Source organism: Nicotiana attenuata, chromosome 8 (assembly GCF_001879085.1).
Source record: "Nicotiana attenuata strain UT chromosome 8, NIATTr2, whole genome shotgun sequence".
NCBI lineage: Eukaryota > Viridiplantae > Streptophyta > Magnoliopsida > Solanales > Solanaceae > Nicotiana > Nicotiana attenuata.
Window position 1 is genome coordinate 43,420,455 of NC_031996.1, and position 15,322 is coordinate 43,435,776.

At 40.1% G+C, this 15,322-nt stretch overlaps 2 protein-coding genes across 2 annotated transcripts; both read left to right on the forward strand.

Moving 5' to 3' along the window:
- On the forward strand, nucleotides 1,093-2,518 carry LOC109231872 (zeatin O-glucosyltransferase-like). Its single transcript, XM_019397491.1, has one exon. It carries the CDS (start codon nucleotides 1,106-1,108, stop codon nucleotides 2,471-2,473), a length of 1,368 nt encoding a protein of 455 aa, XP_019253036.1. The 5' UTR covers nucleotides 1,093-1,105; the 3' UTR covers nucleotides 2,474-2,518.
- Nucleotides 11,309-12,262, forward strand: LOC109231709 (zeatin O-glucosyltransferase-like). The gene has a single exon (XM_019397347.1). The coding sequence runs from the start codon at nucleotides 11,309-11,311 to the stop codon at nucleotides 12,260-12,262; it is 954 nt and encodes a 317-aa protein (XP_019252892.1).

The window sequence follows — 15,322 nt, forward strand, 5'->3', positions numbered from 1 at the left end:
GTATCTTTTTTACATAGGTTTTTTGCCATTATTCACCTTAATGTTTTCATTAGTTTCATAAACCTCAACTATTTTCCTTGTCATTTTGTGCCTTAAAGTTTCCATATTTCAACGTTTCTTTTACATTTACCATCGCAAAATAATTTATTTCATATTGAACTAGTAAAATGATAAATAATTTGAGATAACTATGTTTAGAAAGCATGACAGATAATTTGAGATGAAGGGAGTATCTTTTTTACTCAGGTTTTTTGCCATTATGCACCTTAATGTTTTCATTAATTTCATAACTCTCAACTATTTTCCTTGTCATTTTGTGCCTTAAAGTTTCCATATTTTAACGTTTCTTTTACGGTTACTACCGCAAAAATTGCTCCTTCAAACAACTAAGTTAGGTTAAAGTATTTAATTCATCAAAAAATATCCGGAAAAGGGCCAGTTACATCTTTGTACTATCAAAAAAGGTTTAAATATACCCCACGATATACTTTGAGTCCAAATATACCCCTATTGTTATACTATTGGTTCAAATATACCCCTTTTGCGTTAAGTTAATTTGTTCAAAGTGGGCATTCAATCCTACGTGGGACTGACATTTGATGAGGTGGAACGATGCCACATGGCTTGCCACCTCAGCGCCTCTAACCCATTTTATCCCTCTTCTATTATTTTTCCACCACTAAAATTTCCTTCCCCTCCACCATTATCGGTACCATGAAAAATATTATATTTCAAATTTTAATCTTTTATATATGGATTAGGGGCACTGAGATGGCATGGTACGTGACATCCACCTCATCAAATATCAGTGCACATAGGATTGAATGTCCACCTTTGACAAACTTAACGGAAGAAGGTTATATTTGAACCAGTTATATTACAATAGGGATATATTTGGACCCAAAGTATAACGAAATATATTTAAATATTTTCTCATAGTACAGAGGTATATTTGGCCCTTTACCGAAAAAGATCAAACTTCTAAATTTGTCATATTGTAACGTTTCTTTCTCATTTACTACCAAATATAGTGCTCCTACATATAGTTAGCTCCATTTTCTGTGTCTCTTCAATGGCTGCAAACTCTAATAATGTAGCTGTGGTTATGGTTCCCTTTCCTGAATATGGGCACCAAACTCCATTTCTTCACCTTTCTCGTCTTATCTCTTCCTATGATATTCCAGTCCACTATGTTAGCATTGGTGCACGAAATCAAGAACTGAAACGTCGGTTACAAGGATCAAACCTTGATCAATTTCCCAACATACAATTCCATGACCTTTCAATACCTTCGGCTCGTGCTACTACAGCTGAAAAGGAAGACGAGGAGGAGGAGGAAGACGACGACTATATGTCGTACTTTGCATCCTTAGAACTACTAGGCGAGCCCCTATGTGCAATTTGTCATGAACTTTTGACCACTTGTAAAAGAGTGGTGATTATTCATGACTCAATAATGCTATCAGTTGTTCAAGGTGTGATTTCAATAACCAATGTCGAGACATACATTTTTCATGTCATCTCTGCTTTCACTGTTTGTTCGTTGTTCCAACAAGTTAGTGGTTCAGCTGAAAACAATGACTTGTTCTTACCTTTGCAACACCACATTCCTTCATTCAAAAGCTGTTATCCGCCAGAGATGCTGGAATTCATAAAGATGTTACGCGATTGGACGTTCAAATCTGGAGAAATCTTGAATACCTGTAGAGATATAGAAGGTCCGTATCTAGATGCACTCGCTAAACAAAGCGAGAAGCCATTGTGGGGTCTTGGTCCTTTGATCAATCCTGTCTATTTACAAAACGACGAGTATTCTGCTTCACCTAAAATAGTAAGCCACAGATGTATTGAGTGGCTTGATAAACAACCTAAGAATTCTGTCATCTATGTTTCATTTGGAACAGCAAGAACCTTCTCGAGTGAACAAATTATTGAACTTGCCCTTGGTTTAGAGAGGTCAGAACAAAAGTTCATATGGGTTCTAAGAGAAGCAGATAAAAAGGGGAATGACTTTACAACAGACATTCCGAAGATTGAGCTGCCAACAGGATTTGAAGACAGAGTAGCAGAAAGAGGAACAATCGCGAGAGATTTCGTACCTCAAATGGAAATTCTAGCACACCCATCTACAGGTGGTTACTTATTCCATTCGGGTTGGAATTCTTTCATGGAAAGCCTAATAATGGGAGTTCCAATGGCAACTTGGCCAATCCATTCCGATAACCCATTCAACGACGTGCTTATAACAAAGGTGTTAAAAGTTGGCCTAGTAGTAAAGGATTGGGCACATAGAGATGAATTGGTGAAAGCAAATAGAATTGAAAATGGAGTGAGGACTTTGATGACTTCCATTGAAGGAGAAGAGATGAGGCAGAGAGCGATAGCGTTGAGCCAAGCTATCAAGATGTCTGTGAATGATGGTGGCGCCACAAAGAAGCTAATGGAGTCTTTCATCGCTCACATTACTAGATAAATAAATCTATTCATCTTTTTTTTCTAATGGTTAAGATGAGTTACGTACGTGATGTCTAAAATTTCTTTGTTGAATCTACTAGAATAAATTTTTGTTGGTGTTCATTCTAGGTGTGTTATTGATAACGAAACTCTCAAACACAATTAGCAACTAGGGTAGGGCAAGGCAAGACAGGGTATCCACCTTACCTTAATACAACCCTGTGCAAGAAATATGAATATGCTAAAATAAAGAAACTAATTGTGGCCTGTTCAATTCAACAACAACTACGCCTCATACAAACCGGTTAGAAGTCCAACAACAATAACAACCCGGTATAATCCTACTTGTGGGATCTGAGAAGGGTAATATGTGCGTAGACCTAATTACCCTATTCGGGAGATAAAGAGGTTGTTTCCGAAAGATCCTCGGCACAAGGAGATGAAAAAGAAGCAATGTGCCGAGATGAAAAAGAGACAACAGAACAATAACAACAACATACGTCATAAAGACAGCAACAAGATAAAACAAACGATTAGAAATCCCAAAACATAAAATGAAAAACTAAACTCAGAACGAGGAGTTGAGTTGTTATAATTAGAGATCGACATAAAATCCTGGTAGTTTTACATGAAACTATATATGTTTGGGATCATATCACCAGGATCTACTAAATCTAAACTAGAATCCTGTAAGGAAGCAAATTTTTATATATATATATATATATATATATATATATAGATGTAATAAGCGTATTATCAAGTTCAAATCTCAGCGCAGACAAAAATACATTACGTTTTTTTCCTATTTGTTCAAGTCTTGATAGATAGAGTTACCTACTCAGAGTGTGCCACATATAATCATATCTTTCGTCACACCTGTATAGGTCCAAATTTGGCGACTCAGGGGTAACAGATAAGTAAGACAAAGGACGGGGTTGACCTTGATATAACGATTGGAGGCTGCTCTTACAAAGGCTGGTGCCAAAAGCGGGCAGCCGAGGTGAGAAAAACGGTAGCATAGGTGTACAAAAGAACATTTGGGGGCCCCTTGGGGAAATGTCTAGGGTCGAACTAAACGAGGCGCATCCTCGAGGAAGTACACGAGGGCCACTGCGGTGCCCATACCAGCAACTGAGCGCTCGTCAGATGCCTCATTCGGGCAGGTTACCACTGGACCACAATGAATAAGGAAGCCGCCAACTACGTCAAGAAGTGTGAGCAATGTCAGAAATACGCTCCTATAATACACTAAGCAGGCGAGCTCCTCCATTTGGTTACATCACCATGGCCATTTATCAAATGGGAAATGGATATTGTCGGGCCCCTGCCAGCAGGGCGAGGTAACACACGATTCCTTTTAGTTTTAACTGACTATTTTTCCAAGTGGGTGGAAGCAAGTGCATTAGCCAAAATACGCGAACAGGAATTTATCACATTTATATGAAGAAACGTCATATGCCGTTTTGGCATCCCTAAAGAAATCAACTGCGACAACAGACCCAAATTCACCAGGAAAAAGACCTCCGAGTTCTTCGAAAAATGGCACATCAAGTGAATACTCTCTACGCCATGTCATCCCGCTGGTAACGGTCAAGCCGAATCCTCCAACAAAACAATATTGAACATCTTGAATAAAAAGCTCGAGGACTCCAAGGGATTATGGCTAGAATTGCTACCAGAGGTACTATGGGCCTATCGCACTATGCCAAAACGAGCACAGGCGAAACACCATATTCACTAGTCTACGGGACTGACGCCATAATACCTGTCGAAGTTGGGGAACCTAGGCTGAGATACTCCAACGCAAGCGGACAAAACAATGACAAGAACAGAAAACTAGACCTCGACAAGGCAGAAGAAAGAAGAAACATGGCTTACGTAAGAATGGTAGCCCAAAAACAATAAGTAGAAAGGTACTAAAACAAAAAATCCAGAATACGATCACTCAAAGTCGGAGACTTTGTTCTCAAGGCCAAAACACAAGCGAGCAAAGACCCAAAAGAAGGCAAACTAGGAACCAATTAGGACGGGCCATACAAAATCACGGCAACAGCAACAAAAGGAGCATTCCAACTAGAAACAATGGAAGTAAAACTACCATAAAACAATTGGAATATCGCCCACCTTAAATACTTCAACTTCTGAAAAAGGACGCCCCTCAAATCGTACTCTTTTTCCCTCACTCGGATTTTATTCCAACTGGATTTTCTCGGGGAGGTTTTTAATAAGGCAACGAAAGGGACGTCTCGAAGTTCAAGTATGATTCATCGCCCCGCCTGTTGACTGCTTCTCCAGGCCGAACGATAAAGGGACTAGAAACATGGAAAATCTCCAATATTTGTATGAAACGCACATGTATAGTATTCTCCAGTGAATGAAATAAAGCAACATTTTTACTCTCCATAAAGTTTCTTTTTCGCATCCCACATTCGACCCCGCTCGAATTACTTTACATTCGACATCGCTCGAATTACTTTACATTCGACACTGCTCGAATTACTTTACATTCGACACCGCTCGAATTACTTTACATTCGATCCCGCCCGAATTAATTTACATTCGACCCCGCCCGAATTACTTTACATATGACCCCACCCGAATTACTTTGCATTCGACCTCGCTCGAATTACTTTACACTCGACCTCGCTCGAGTTACTTTAAGATCTACAATCGACTACGCCAAAACACTACACACAAGCGGCCGAAAAGTCAGGCACTTCGCCGCATAGAAAACAAAAAACGGCAATCCGGAAATACATAGCAAAAGGTAATCATTCCATTACAATTGTTATATTATAAAACTGTTTACAAAGGGCCCAAAGACGCCCTCACAAAAATAGCAAGGCAAAACAAATATAAGTATAACGGTCCTACGCCGCGTCATCCCCTCCGGCATACTCATCATTATACCAAGAATCAGAGGCGAGCCTGTACGCATCATCATCAATATCCTCCCCGCCAGGCATACCGGGGTCATAACCACAGGCTTCACGAGCCGCACGTGCTTTAACGCGGACCCCCTCGAGGTCTGCCTCGAAACCTTCCCATCGGCCTTTAGGGACTTGTGCACATCAAGCTGAGCCTCAGCATGAACCCACATCTCATACAACTCCCACGGCATGACGGGATCAATAGAAGTATGAGACGTAGACGGTTGCGACTGCCGTGCACTTCCTCAGCCTTCATAGCAACAACCTATTTATTTAATTCGGATAACTCCGCCTCTAGATCATGGATCCGCTCTTCTAACCTCGCCACCTTGAGCGTCAACGTCTCCACCTCATTATCCCACTCAGACCTACAAACACGGAGGGCGTCATCCGAGGCTGCTACTTCGGATATGGCATCCATCATGCCTTTTTCGGCACGAGTAAATTCCTCGACCTTAACGCTCAACTCGCCCCTCAAATCGGTAGCCTCTATTTCTCTCTGCCCAAGCTCAGCAGTTAAGGAAGCCACTCGTGCTTGAAGGTTGGCGTTCTCGGCCATCACCCTCTTGCTCACCTCGAGCTCATCCTCCTTGGCCTTAAGAGCCGCTTCAAGCTTACTACATCGACCTATGCCCTTCATCAACTCATCATCCAGCTCCTTCATCTCCTCAACTTTCCTTGCCAACTCCTCCTCTCTCTGTTTGAGCCCGTCATGAAATAGCTGAAACTCGCTATCTTAGTTAAAGACGTCGGCCAACGCTCGATGCGTGGTACGATATTCTATATACTTAGAGGTCACCTTCTTAAAAACGGCCGTCCTCCGTTCATCCCTCCGGTCGCGCTCAATCCCCATAATGAGAGTCTGACATGCAAAGGAAAGAAAGTCAGCATAAGCATATTACCCATGCGAGACAAATCGTAACAGTAAAAAACACTTACTCGCAAAGCCATGCTAGAGATACTCAGCGACAGCTCTGCATCACTCATCGTTCGAAGCACCGCATTCTCAGAAGTAGCGCACAAGGGGGAAAAGGACAACATCGCCTGCTCAGAGTTGGCGAAAAGTTCGTAACCCATTTGAATGATTACGTGTCGGTTAGGACCCTCCGTTCACGCGGGTGTTTCTCTCTAAAATGGCCCGCACCTCTTCAGGATCGATGTCCAAGCCTGAACCATCATCCTCTGCGAGCACCGCTCCATCTCCTCCAGCCGCCGATGACGTGCCACCTTCAGTAGCCCGTATAGTTCCCCGCCTTGATGTACCCCCTCGGCTTTAAGGGAACTTCCCGCAATAATAGCATCCACCATAAAAACGGCCCCAGCATTAGGCATAAATGCAGACGCCGCCCTCGAGGCAATGACCTTCCTCGTTTCAACACTAGTGGCGATGGTCTTCCCAAGCTCCATTCTTCGCCTCTTTCTCGATGGAGACTCCTCTCTATTAGACGACTCATCTACAAGGTGGTAGATAGGTCAGGAAGATATCTCATCCCGTATTGCAGCATTCTGAGGAGGAGAATCCTTAGCTAATGGAGCCTGAGTACGACCTTCGCGGACGGACTCAGCCTGAGTAAATTGCATCCCTGCCGATGCAATAGCCTGGAGAAATGCCGGCGCTGGAGCTTTCTTATTGGAAGCCCGTCGACCTGTCACCATAAGGACGTCATATAAACAAACAACGATAAATAACAGAAGCCCGAAACAAAAGTAACACTTACTAGCCGGGACCTTCGGTCCAAAACGTTTGTAGAAAACCGCCCAATCTCGAATATCCGCCATGTGAGGTAACACGCGAGCCACCTAGTCTTCAATGACGACGACGTGGAAGGGTGTACGCCTCTCAGCTAAAAAAACACAAAGAAAGCACAAATGAATGAAAAACAAACAAAAGGACGAAAAGAAGACAACAAGCATATGCTAACAACACCTACGATTATGGTTCCACTGATCAGGAAACCCAGCAGGGTCTGATACCAAGTGTTCGGTTTTGATAAAGAAGTATTTGTGCCAAAACCTCCAATTCGTCATGTCGTCCATTCCAACTATCAGCCCTCTGGTCCCACGATATCGCAGGTGTATCATAGTGCCTCTGTAAAAACTTGGTGAAAACAAGTGTAATAGGTGGCGGATACCGACCTCGCAACCGGCCAATTCTGCATACTTTGTCAGCATCAGGAAAGCTTTATACAAATACGGGGATAGCTGTGCTGGGTTGACGTTGTAAAATCGGAAAAATTCCTCCGCTAGTAGGAGAAGAGGGAGAGTATAACCAATTAAGAATGGGTAGACATAAAAGGCACAATACCCAGGTCGATGGACCTCAACGATGTCACCGCCAGCCAAAACTATCTCGACGTGAGAAGGGATATGATATGTAGACTGGAGCTCAGCTATATGAGACGGTCCGGTCTCGGAGGTTACTTGAACGGGAGCAGGAGCAGGTTCCTTATGAAAATCTCTCCTGGACAAAGGGTTTCTGGAAACTATCTCCTCCACGGTAGGAAAGCTCTCATCCTCTTCAACCACGAAATCCTCGCCGCTGGAAGGAGGAGCCACCGACAACGGAGTGGCGTCAGAAATTTCATCGTGAATACGAAGGGTGTGTGACATATCAACGATAAAAGGTATGCTACTAAACCTGAAAAAGGAGGTATCAACTAAGGTAAGAAGGAGAGATGTGGAATCGTGAGAGCAAAATCAAGAACAGAAACTGGCAAAGAAGATCGAAGGAGAACAGTGTTCATGGAAGGAAAGGGATGGCGGAAACTTTTGAAAAACAAAACCCCCATCTATTTATAGGACTGAATGGCAAGAGAATCGAGGCAAACGATTGCCAAATTCACCAAAACCAAAACGACAAGCACGCTGATGTTGTCTCGGGAAGATGCGTAATGATGACGCGCGCGGCTGTGACGTCACCCCAAGGAAACCGCACCAATCATGAGTCCACTAGTTGTGTCTCTCTCTCGACCTTTGTCGACCCGGCTCATGCAACAGCCAAATTCTCCCGAAACAAAGGCAAATCATGTCCACTTATCGAGGGCGTGCCAGGCCACGACCTCAACAAGCAGAAGGACTAACTGTATAGGTTCAAATTTGGCGACTCGCGGTAACGGATAAGTAAGACAAAGGACGGGGTCGACCATGATATAACGATTGGAGGCTGCTCTTACAAAGGCTAGTGCCAAAAGCGGGCAGCCATGGTGAGAAAAGAACGGTAGCATAAGTTTAGAGGTAGATATTCTTTATGCTGTATTTTTTAGGATTTTTGAAAAATACCTGTTATAAATAGGAAGAGAAAGAAGACAGAAAGGGGGATCTTCTTCACTTTCTGAGAAGAACACATTGTAAAGGTTGACAAAAGAGAATATCCAAAACTTGTCTTGCTCGTTGATTAATTATATTATTGAAGCACATGTTGTTCAATCTTAATCCATAGATCCAAAGATTCCATACCCATCTTGACTGCTCACTTTTCCACGATTGTTGACAGAGGAAAGGAACATCCCAATCATATAATAATTGGGTGGTAGATCATTTCTTATTACATTCTTTGCCATTAGTTACATTTATTACTTATTCATGCTTTCATATGTATTGTCAACCATAGAGTATTAAATCCGTTATTTAATGTTCTCAAGCACTATTCGTTCACAAGTATTTCATTTTATTCTGTCTAGAATTTATTAAGTTCAATTAAAATTCGCCCTTAATGCATCATCAATTGGTCTAGACAAAATGATTTAGCACTTTTTTTGCTCAAACAACACCATCAATACCAGATTTTCTCCGTTTAGCGTGGCTTTAGGTCTGACTTCTTTTATTTACAGGAAATAAATGACTTTGTTGTATTGTAACTTCGGAGCATCAGTTATTTACTTCAAAGCAGTGATTGAATCTTGATATGTGGAGCTTCATTTCTGGAATCTTATGAGGTTGCGTTGTCATTGTTGGGAAAGAATCAATAACTGCTTCGAATAAATAATACTTTTATAATAAGTTACAAACGACAACGATCATACATAGTTGAGATCGAAACTACATTTCTTTTGAAAAATAAAAATTAATTAATGCTCATAGAACTCCGCCATCCTTTACTCGGCACCATTTCCTATATTTTGTGTACTCCCTCTGTTCACTTTTATTTAATATGTATATTACAAATAGATCTTATTTTTTACATGTCACTTTATTTATATCAAGGAAAGATAAAAAAAAATTATGTTATACCCATAGTATTTATTACTAATTTCAATATATTTTCTTAAATCCAATAAAATATACATCAATTAACATGAGTATCATGGTAAATTATGCACTTCATTTGTTATCATTAAGGGGCGTGAAAAGTTAAAACGTGCCAAGTAAAAGTGAATGGAGGGAATATATTTAATTTATACTCATTTCGGTCCACTTTAATTGATTTTCTTATTTTTTTTAGACACATTAAAAACCTTTTAGCATAATTTGTATATAGGATGTAAGTAAATTAAAATTTGAGTAGGGAGCTTAATAAAGTTTCAAATGGTGTATAGGAATATAAAAATCTCTTAATTAAAGCTTGGTAAGAATTGGGCGGGTTGGGCTATGATCCCCAAATTTTAGCCAACTTGACCCAAACCATCTCAGCCAAGTTACTTTCGGGCGGGTCATTAACCCGCCCATTTATTAACTCAATCCATTTTGACCTGCTCAAATCAGTCCAACCTACCCATTTGACACCCCTATTAATTGACTAACTACGATCCAATACATACGTGGGGTACATTTTACGCTTATTTATGTCTTATTGGTATTTGAACAATCATAATATCAACTTATAATTGAGGTATTTATCGTTTTCAAGAATAATTACTATTGAGAGCAAAATAGGGAAAAATAATTAGATTTCTCTTGAACTTCTATAATGATCAATAATTTGAGATAATTATTTTTAGAAATTACGATAAATAATTTGATACGGAGGGAGTAATATATGTTTGAGGCATGGACCATTCAGATTATATTAAATCAACATCATCTACAATCGGTAGCACCAATTCAATACATCTGTCTTTATTTTCAGACCCATGCACCACGTACTCCTCATGCAAATAGACTAGCACTTCCAAGCCATCAACTACCCATGCACCACGTACTCCTCATGCAAGAATATTATCGTCGTCGTCCACTTCTCCGCGTACTATCTCAAACAAATAATCCAAAGGATTCAGCTCTAACATTTATGTGACAGTTACTAGACTAATTCAATTATTTCAGGCATTTCTTGGAAGTTGAAGTTTAAATGAACAATACATAAATTCAATCTAAGTACTCACTGTAAGTCTCATTAAATGCTATAGCTACAGATGCAATGTGCATGTATATTTTATTTTTCTAAATAATAAAAAGATTCTACATAAGACTGAAAATTGTAGAGTATCTAATTTGACCCTCGTTTGGAAATGGTGATTCATTTTTAAATAAACGGAGTCTTATAATAACAAATAGTGCCAAACAAAAAATGCTTCACAGTCTAGTAAAACAGTATTTCACTCAATCGCCATAAATCTAAACATATTACATAGTAAAACATGTTGTATTTGATGCACCACGCTAACAGCATCATGTGCTTACACTTTCAAATGCTCAATCACTAGGTATTGTATATGGCCCATACAGTCCAGGGAAGATTCGTCCCGAAATATATACATCACTGACCATCGGTCATCCAGTATTGAATAGGGCCAATCCAGCCCCTAGAGAAGATCCATCTCCAGATATATAATGTTTCGGACAAGATCCATGTTCAGAGAAAATCCATCCCTAAATAATATCAACCGCGCTAAAGTATGAGTGGACCCAAATTTCTTGCTATATAGAGAGAGAGCAGGGTGGAGAAGAGATTTGCAGCAAACCTCCTTCCAATTATTTTCTTTAATTCAATGGCGGCTCCAAATTCTAATAATATAGCAGTGGTAATGGTGCCCTTTCCTGAATATGGGCACTTAACCCCACTTCTTCACCTGTCCCGAATTATCTCTTCCTACGATATTCCAGTCCACTATGTCAGCGTTGGTGCACGAAATCAAGAACTGAAGCTTCGGCTACAAGGATGGAACCTTGACCAATTCCCCAACATACAATTCCATGACATTATTGGAAATTTTGAGGTAGAGGAAGACAATTTGTCGTATGTTTCATTTTTTGACCTGCTCGGTGAGCCTTTATGTGAAATTTGTCGTACAATTTCAAGAACTTGTAGAAGAGTGGTCATTATCCATGATTCCTTAGTACTACAAGTTGTTCAAGGCGTGAATTCAATACCCAATGTTGAGACATATATTTTCCACGCCATCTCCGCTTTTACTGTTTACTCATTGATCCACCATATTTTTACGGACGACAACAACAATAATAACAATAACAACAACGATATGAACAACTTGTTTTTAACTTTGCAAGCCCATATTCCGTCCATCCAAAGCTGTTACCCACAGGAGATGCTGGAGTTCATGAACATCATGCCCGATTGGACGCTCAAATCTGGAGAAATCTTCAATACATGTAGAGATATAGAAGGTCCGTATCTAGACGCGCTAGCTAAACAAAGTGAGAAGCCAGTGTGGGGTCTTGGTCCCTTCAATCCGATCCATGTACACGACAACGAGTACTCTGCTTCACATAGAATATTAAGCCACAAATGCGTTGAGTGGCTTGATAAACAACTCAAGAATTCAGTCATCTACGTTTCATTTGGAACGGCAAGTACCTTCTCACCTGAACAACTTATTGAGCTTGCCCTTGGTTTAGAGAGATCCGAACAAAAGTTCATATGGGTTCTAAGAGAAGCAGATAAAAAAAGGGAACTATTTTACAACAGACGTTCCGAAAATTGAGCTGCTAACAGGGTTTGAAGAAAGAGTAGCAGAAAGAGGACTAATAGCAAGAGATTTTGTACCTCAAATGGAAATTCTAGCACACCCTTCCACAGGTGGTTATTGTTGAAGGGTTAAATAGTCAAGCTGATAACTAACTATGGTTAATTATTATTGTAAATACCAACTCTGTTGGTTAGTTAGTTAGTGAAGTAGTTAGTCAGTAATTAGAAATAGATATAAATAGCTTCTTGTCTTAGATAAATAAACACGGCAGTTATTTTCTCTTTTCCAATTCAATGGAACAGTGCTTCCTCTCTTCTCTTCTCTACTGATACAATTCATTTTCTACCTAAGCTTCAGATCCTTCATCTATGGCAGCTAACATGGTATCAGAGCCATTGGAAATGATCTGAACCGTCACTGCCTCAGCTCTCTCTTCTGATTTCTACACTCAGCTTCTAGGTTACTTCAATTTCTGCAAAAAAAATTTAGGTGCAGAATTGTCTTAGAGTAATCATAAAATCGAAGCTAGGGTTTGTAATTTCTACATTCAAAGTGAAGTCTACAATGGCGATTGGCACTGAGGAAGATAATACCACAGCTCGCACATCAATTACTGGCTCTGGTTCGTCATTTCCTTCTATCGATCATAATCACCCACTATACCTACAACCAACCGACACGCCAGGTAGTTCTCTAGTCTCTATTCAATTGACTGGATCTGATAACTATGCCTTGTGGAGTCGTGCTATGAGAATTGGTTTGTTAGGTAAAAGTAAGTTACGGTTTGTTGATGGAAGGTTTCCAAAGTCTAAATTCAAACCAGAACTTCATGATCTGTGGGAAAAGGTTAATGATGTCGTGTTGTCATGGATAATGAATGCTGTAAGACCTGGTTTGTTGAGCAGTGTGCTTTATGCATCTAGTGCTCATAAGGTGTGGGAAGATCTAAAAGAAAGGTTCGACAAAGTAAATGGCTCTAGAGTATTGTTCCTTCACAGAAAAATGCATAATTTGACTCAAGGAACTATGACTGTAGCAGATTACTTCTCAAAACTGAGAGATTTGTGAGATGAGTTTGATGCTCTAATGCCTTGCCCAGGATGTCCATGTCCTGAGTCCAAGCTATATGCTCAGCACTTTGAGGCCCAAAGACGGTTGCAGTTTCTCACTGGTTTGAATGACTCTTATGCACAATCCACGAGTCAAATTATGATGATGACTCCAGTGCCTACTATCAACAAGGCTTATTCACTTCTTGTTGATCAAGACAGTCAAAAAAATCTAGCAAGCATGGCCCAGGTTACACAGCTTGCAGAAGGCTTAGAAAGCACTGCCCTATATGGGAACAAAGGTCCAAATGTTACCAGTGGAGGTTACAGACAAATAAAGAATAATGTTCAGTGTGACTACTGTCATTATAAAGGACACAGCAAAGAAAATTGCTTCAAGCTAATAGGCTATCCACCTGATTTTAAGTCTAAAAGAAAAGGAAGTGCACCTGGACTTTATGCTAATTTTGCAGGAAATCCAAGCTTTGCAGCAGAGGAAGATCATATCAGCTATGAAGAACAACTGTACACTAGATCTTATTATCAAAAGGGAGTTACTTCAGATAATCCTACAACACCATAAATGACACAGACACAACCATTTTTCACTCAGGAGCAGTACCAGCAGATTGTTCAAATGTTTTCCAAAGGAAGTACAGGAGGCTCTGGCTCATCTAGCAAAGTAGCTGCTGCAGGTATTCTAACTCATGTGAATGCTTTTGTGTCTCAGTGTATCAATTGTGATTGGATAATTGATACTGGAGCCTCAAATCACATGACATCTAGACTTGAGTTACTACAAACACATAAGCCACTTCCTACAACAGAGAAAAATATAGTTCATCTTCCTAATGGTAATGCAGTGCAAATCTCACACACAGGGAGTACATCTGTGTTGAACAATCAGAAGATTTCTAATGTACTCTATATTCCAGACTTTAAGTTCAACTTGCTCTCAGTTTCACAACTCACCAAGGAACTAATGTGTATGGTAGGCTTCTTTCCTGATTTCTGTATTTTTCAGGATCTTTACAGTGGTCAGGTGAAGGGGATTGGTAGAGAGGAACATGGACTTTATGTGCTTAAAGGAGGTGTTTCAAAATAATTCTTAGCTCAAATGACAAATAAGAGTGCATCTGCAGTTACTGCCCCTTCTACTGCCCCCTCTCTTACAGGGTCAAGCTACTTATGGCACAGGAGATTGGGACATGCTCCCCTAGATGTAATAAGAAGAGTAGACAAATTGAATAAGTTGACTACCAATGACAGTCAACACTGTACTGCATGTCCACTAGCCAAGCAAAGTAGACTTCCTTTTTCAGATTAGTAGTACTGCAACTCAATCTATGTTTGAATTGATTCATTGTGATATATGGGGACCATACAGATGTCCTACTCATGATGGAAAAAGATTTTTTGTTACTATAGTAGATGACTATAGTAGATATACTTGGATATTTCTCTTAACTTCTAAGTCTGAAGCCTATGTTGCTCTAAAGAACTTTTTTGCTCAAGTTCAAAATATATTCTCTACCACAGTTAAAGTCTTGAGAACTGACAATGGAAGTGAGTTTTTCAGCACTGATTTCAAAAATTTGTTGTCTAGTCTTGGTACAGTTCATGAAAGCTCATGTGTGTATACACCCCAACAAAATGGAGTGGTAGAAAGGAAACATAGAACTATTCTTAACATGGCAAGAGCACTCAGATTTCAGGCCTTTGTTCCTTTAAAGTTTTGGGGTGAGTGTGTTACTACATCTGTTTACATACTGAATAGGCTTCCTTCCAAAGTGATTGACTATAAGTCCCCATTTGAGATGCTTTATTTTCACTCTCCTTCTTTGTCCCACTTGAGAATTTTTGGATGCCTATGTTATGCTGCAACTCCTAGAATACTAGACAAGTTCTCACCCAAAGTTGTTCCTGCTGTGCTTATGGGGTATTCTTCAACACAAAAGGGTTACCTTCTGTATGAACTCACTCAAAACATTTCGTGTGAGCGGTAAATGTCATATCGAAAGAGATC

What these genes read in the sequence shown, in the direction of transcription:
- LOC109231872 (XM_019397491.1), top strand. Translation starts at nt 1,106, where the DNA reads ATGGTTCCCTTTCCTGAATATGGGCACCAAACTCCATTTCTTCACCTT.
- LOC109231709 (XM_019397347.1), top strand. Translation starts at nt 11,309, where the DNA reads ATGGCGGCTCCAAATTCTAATAATATAGCAGTGGTAATGGTGCCCTTT.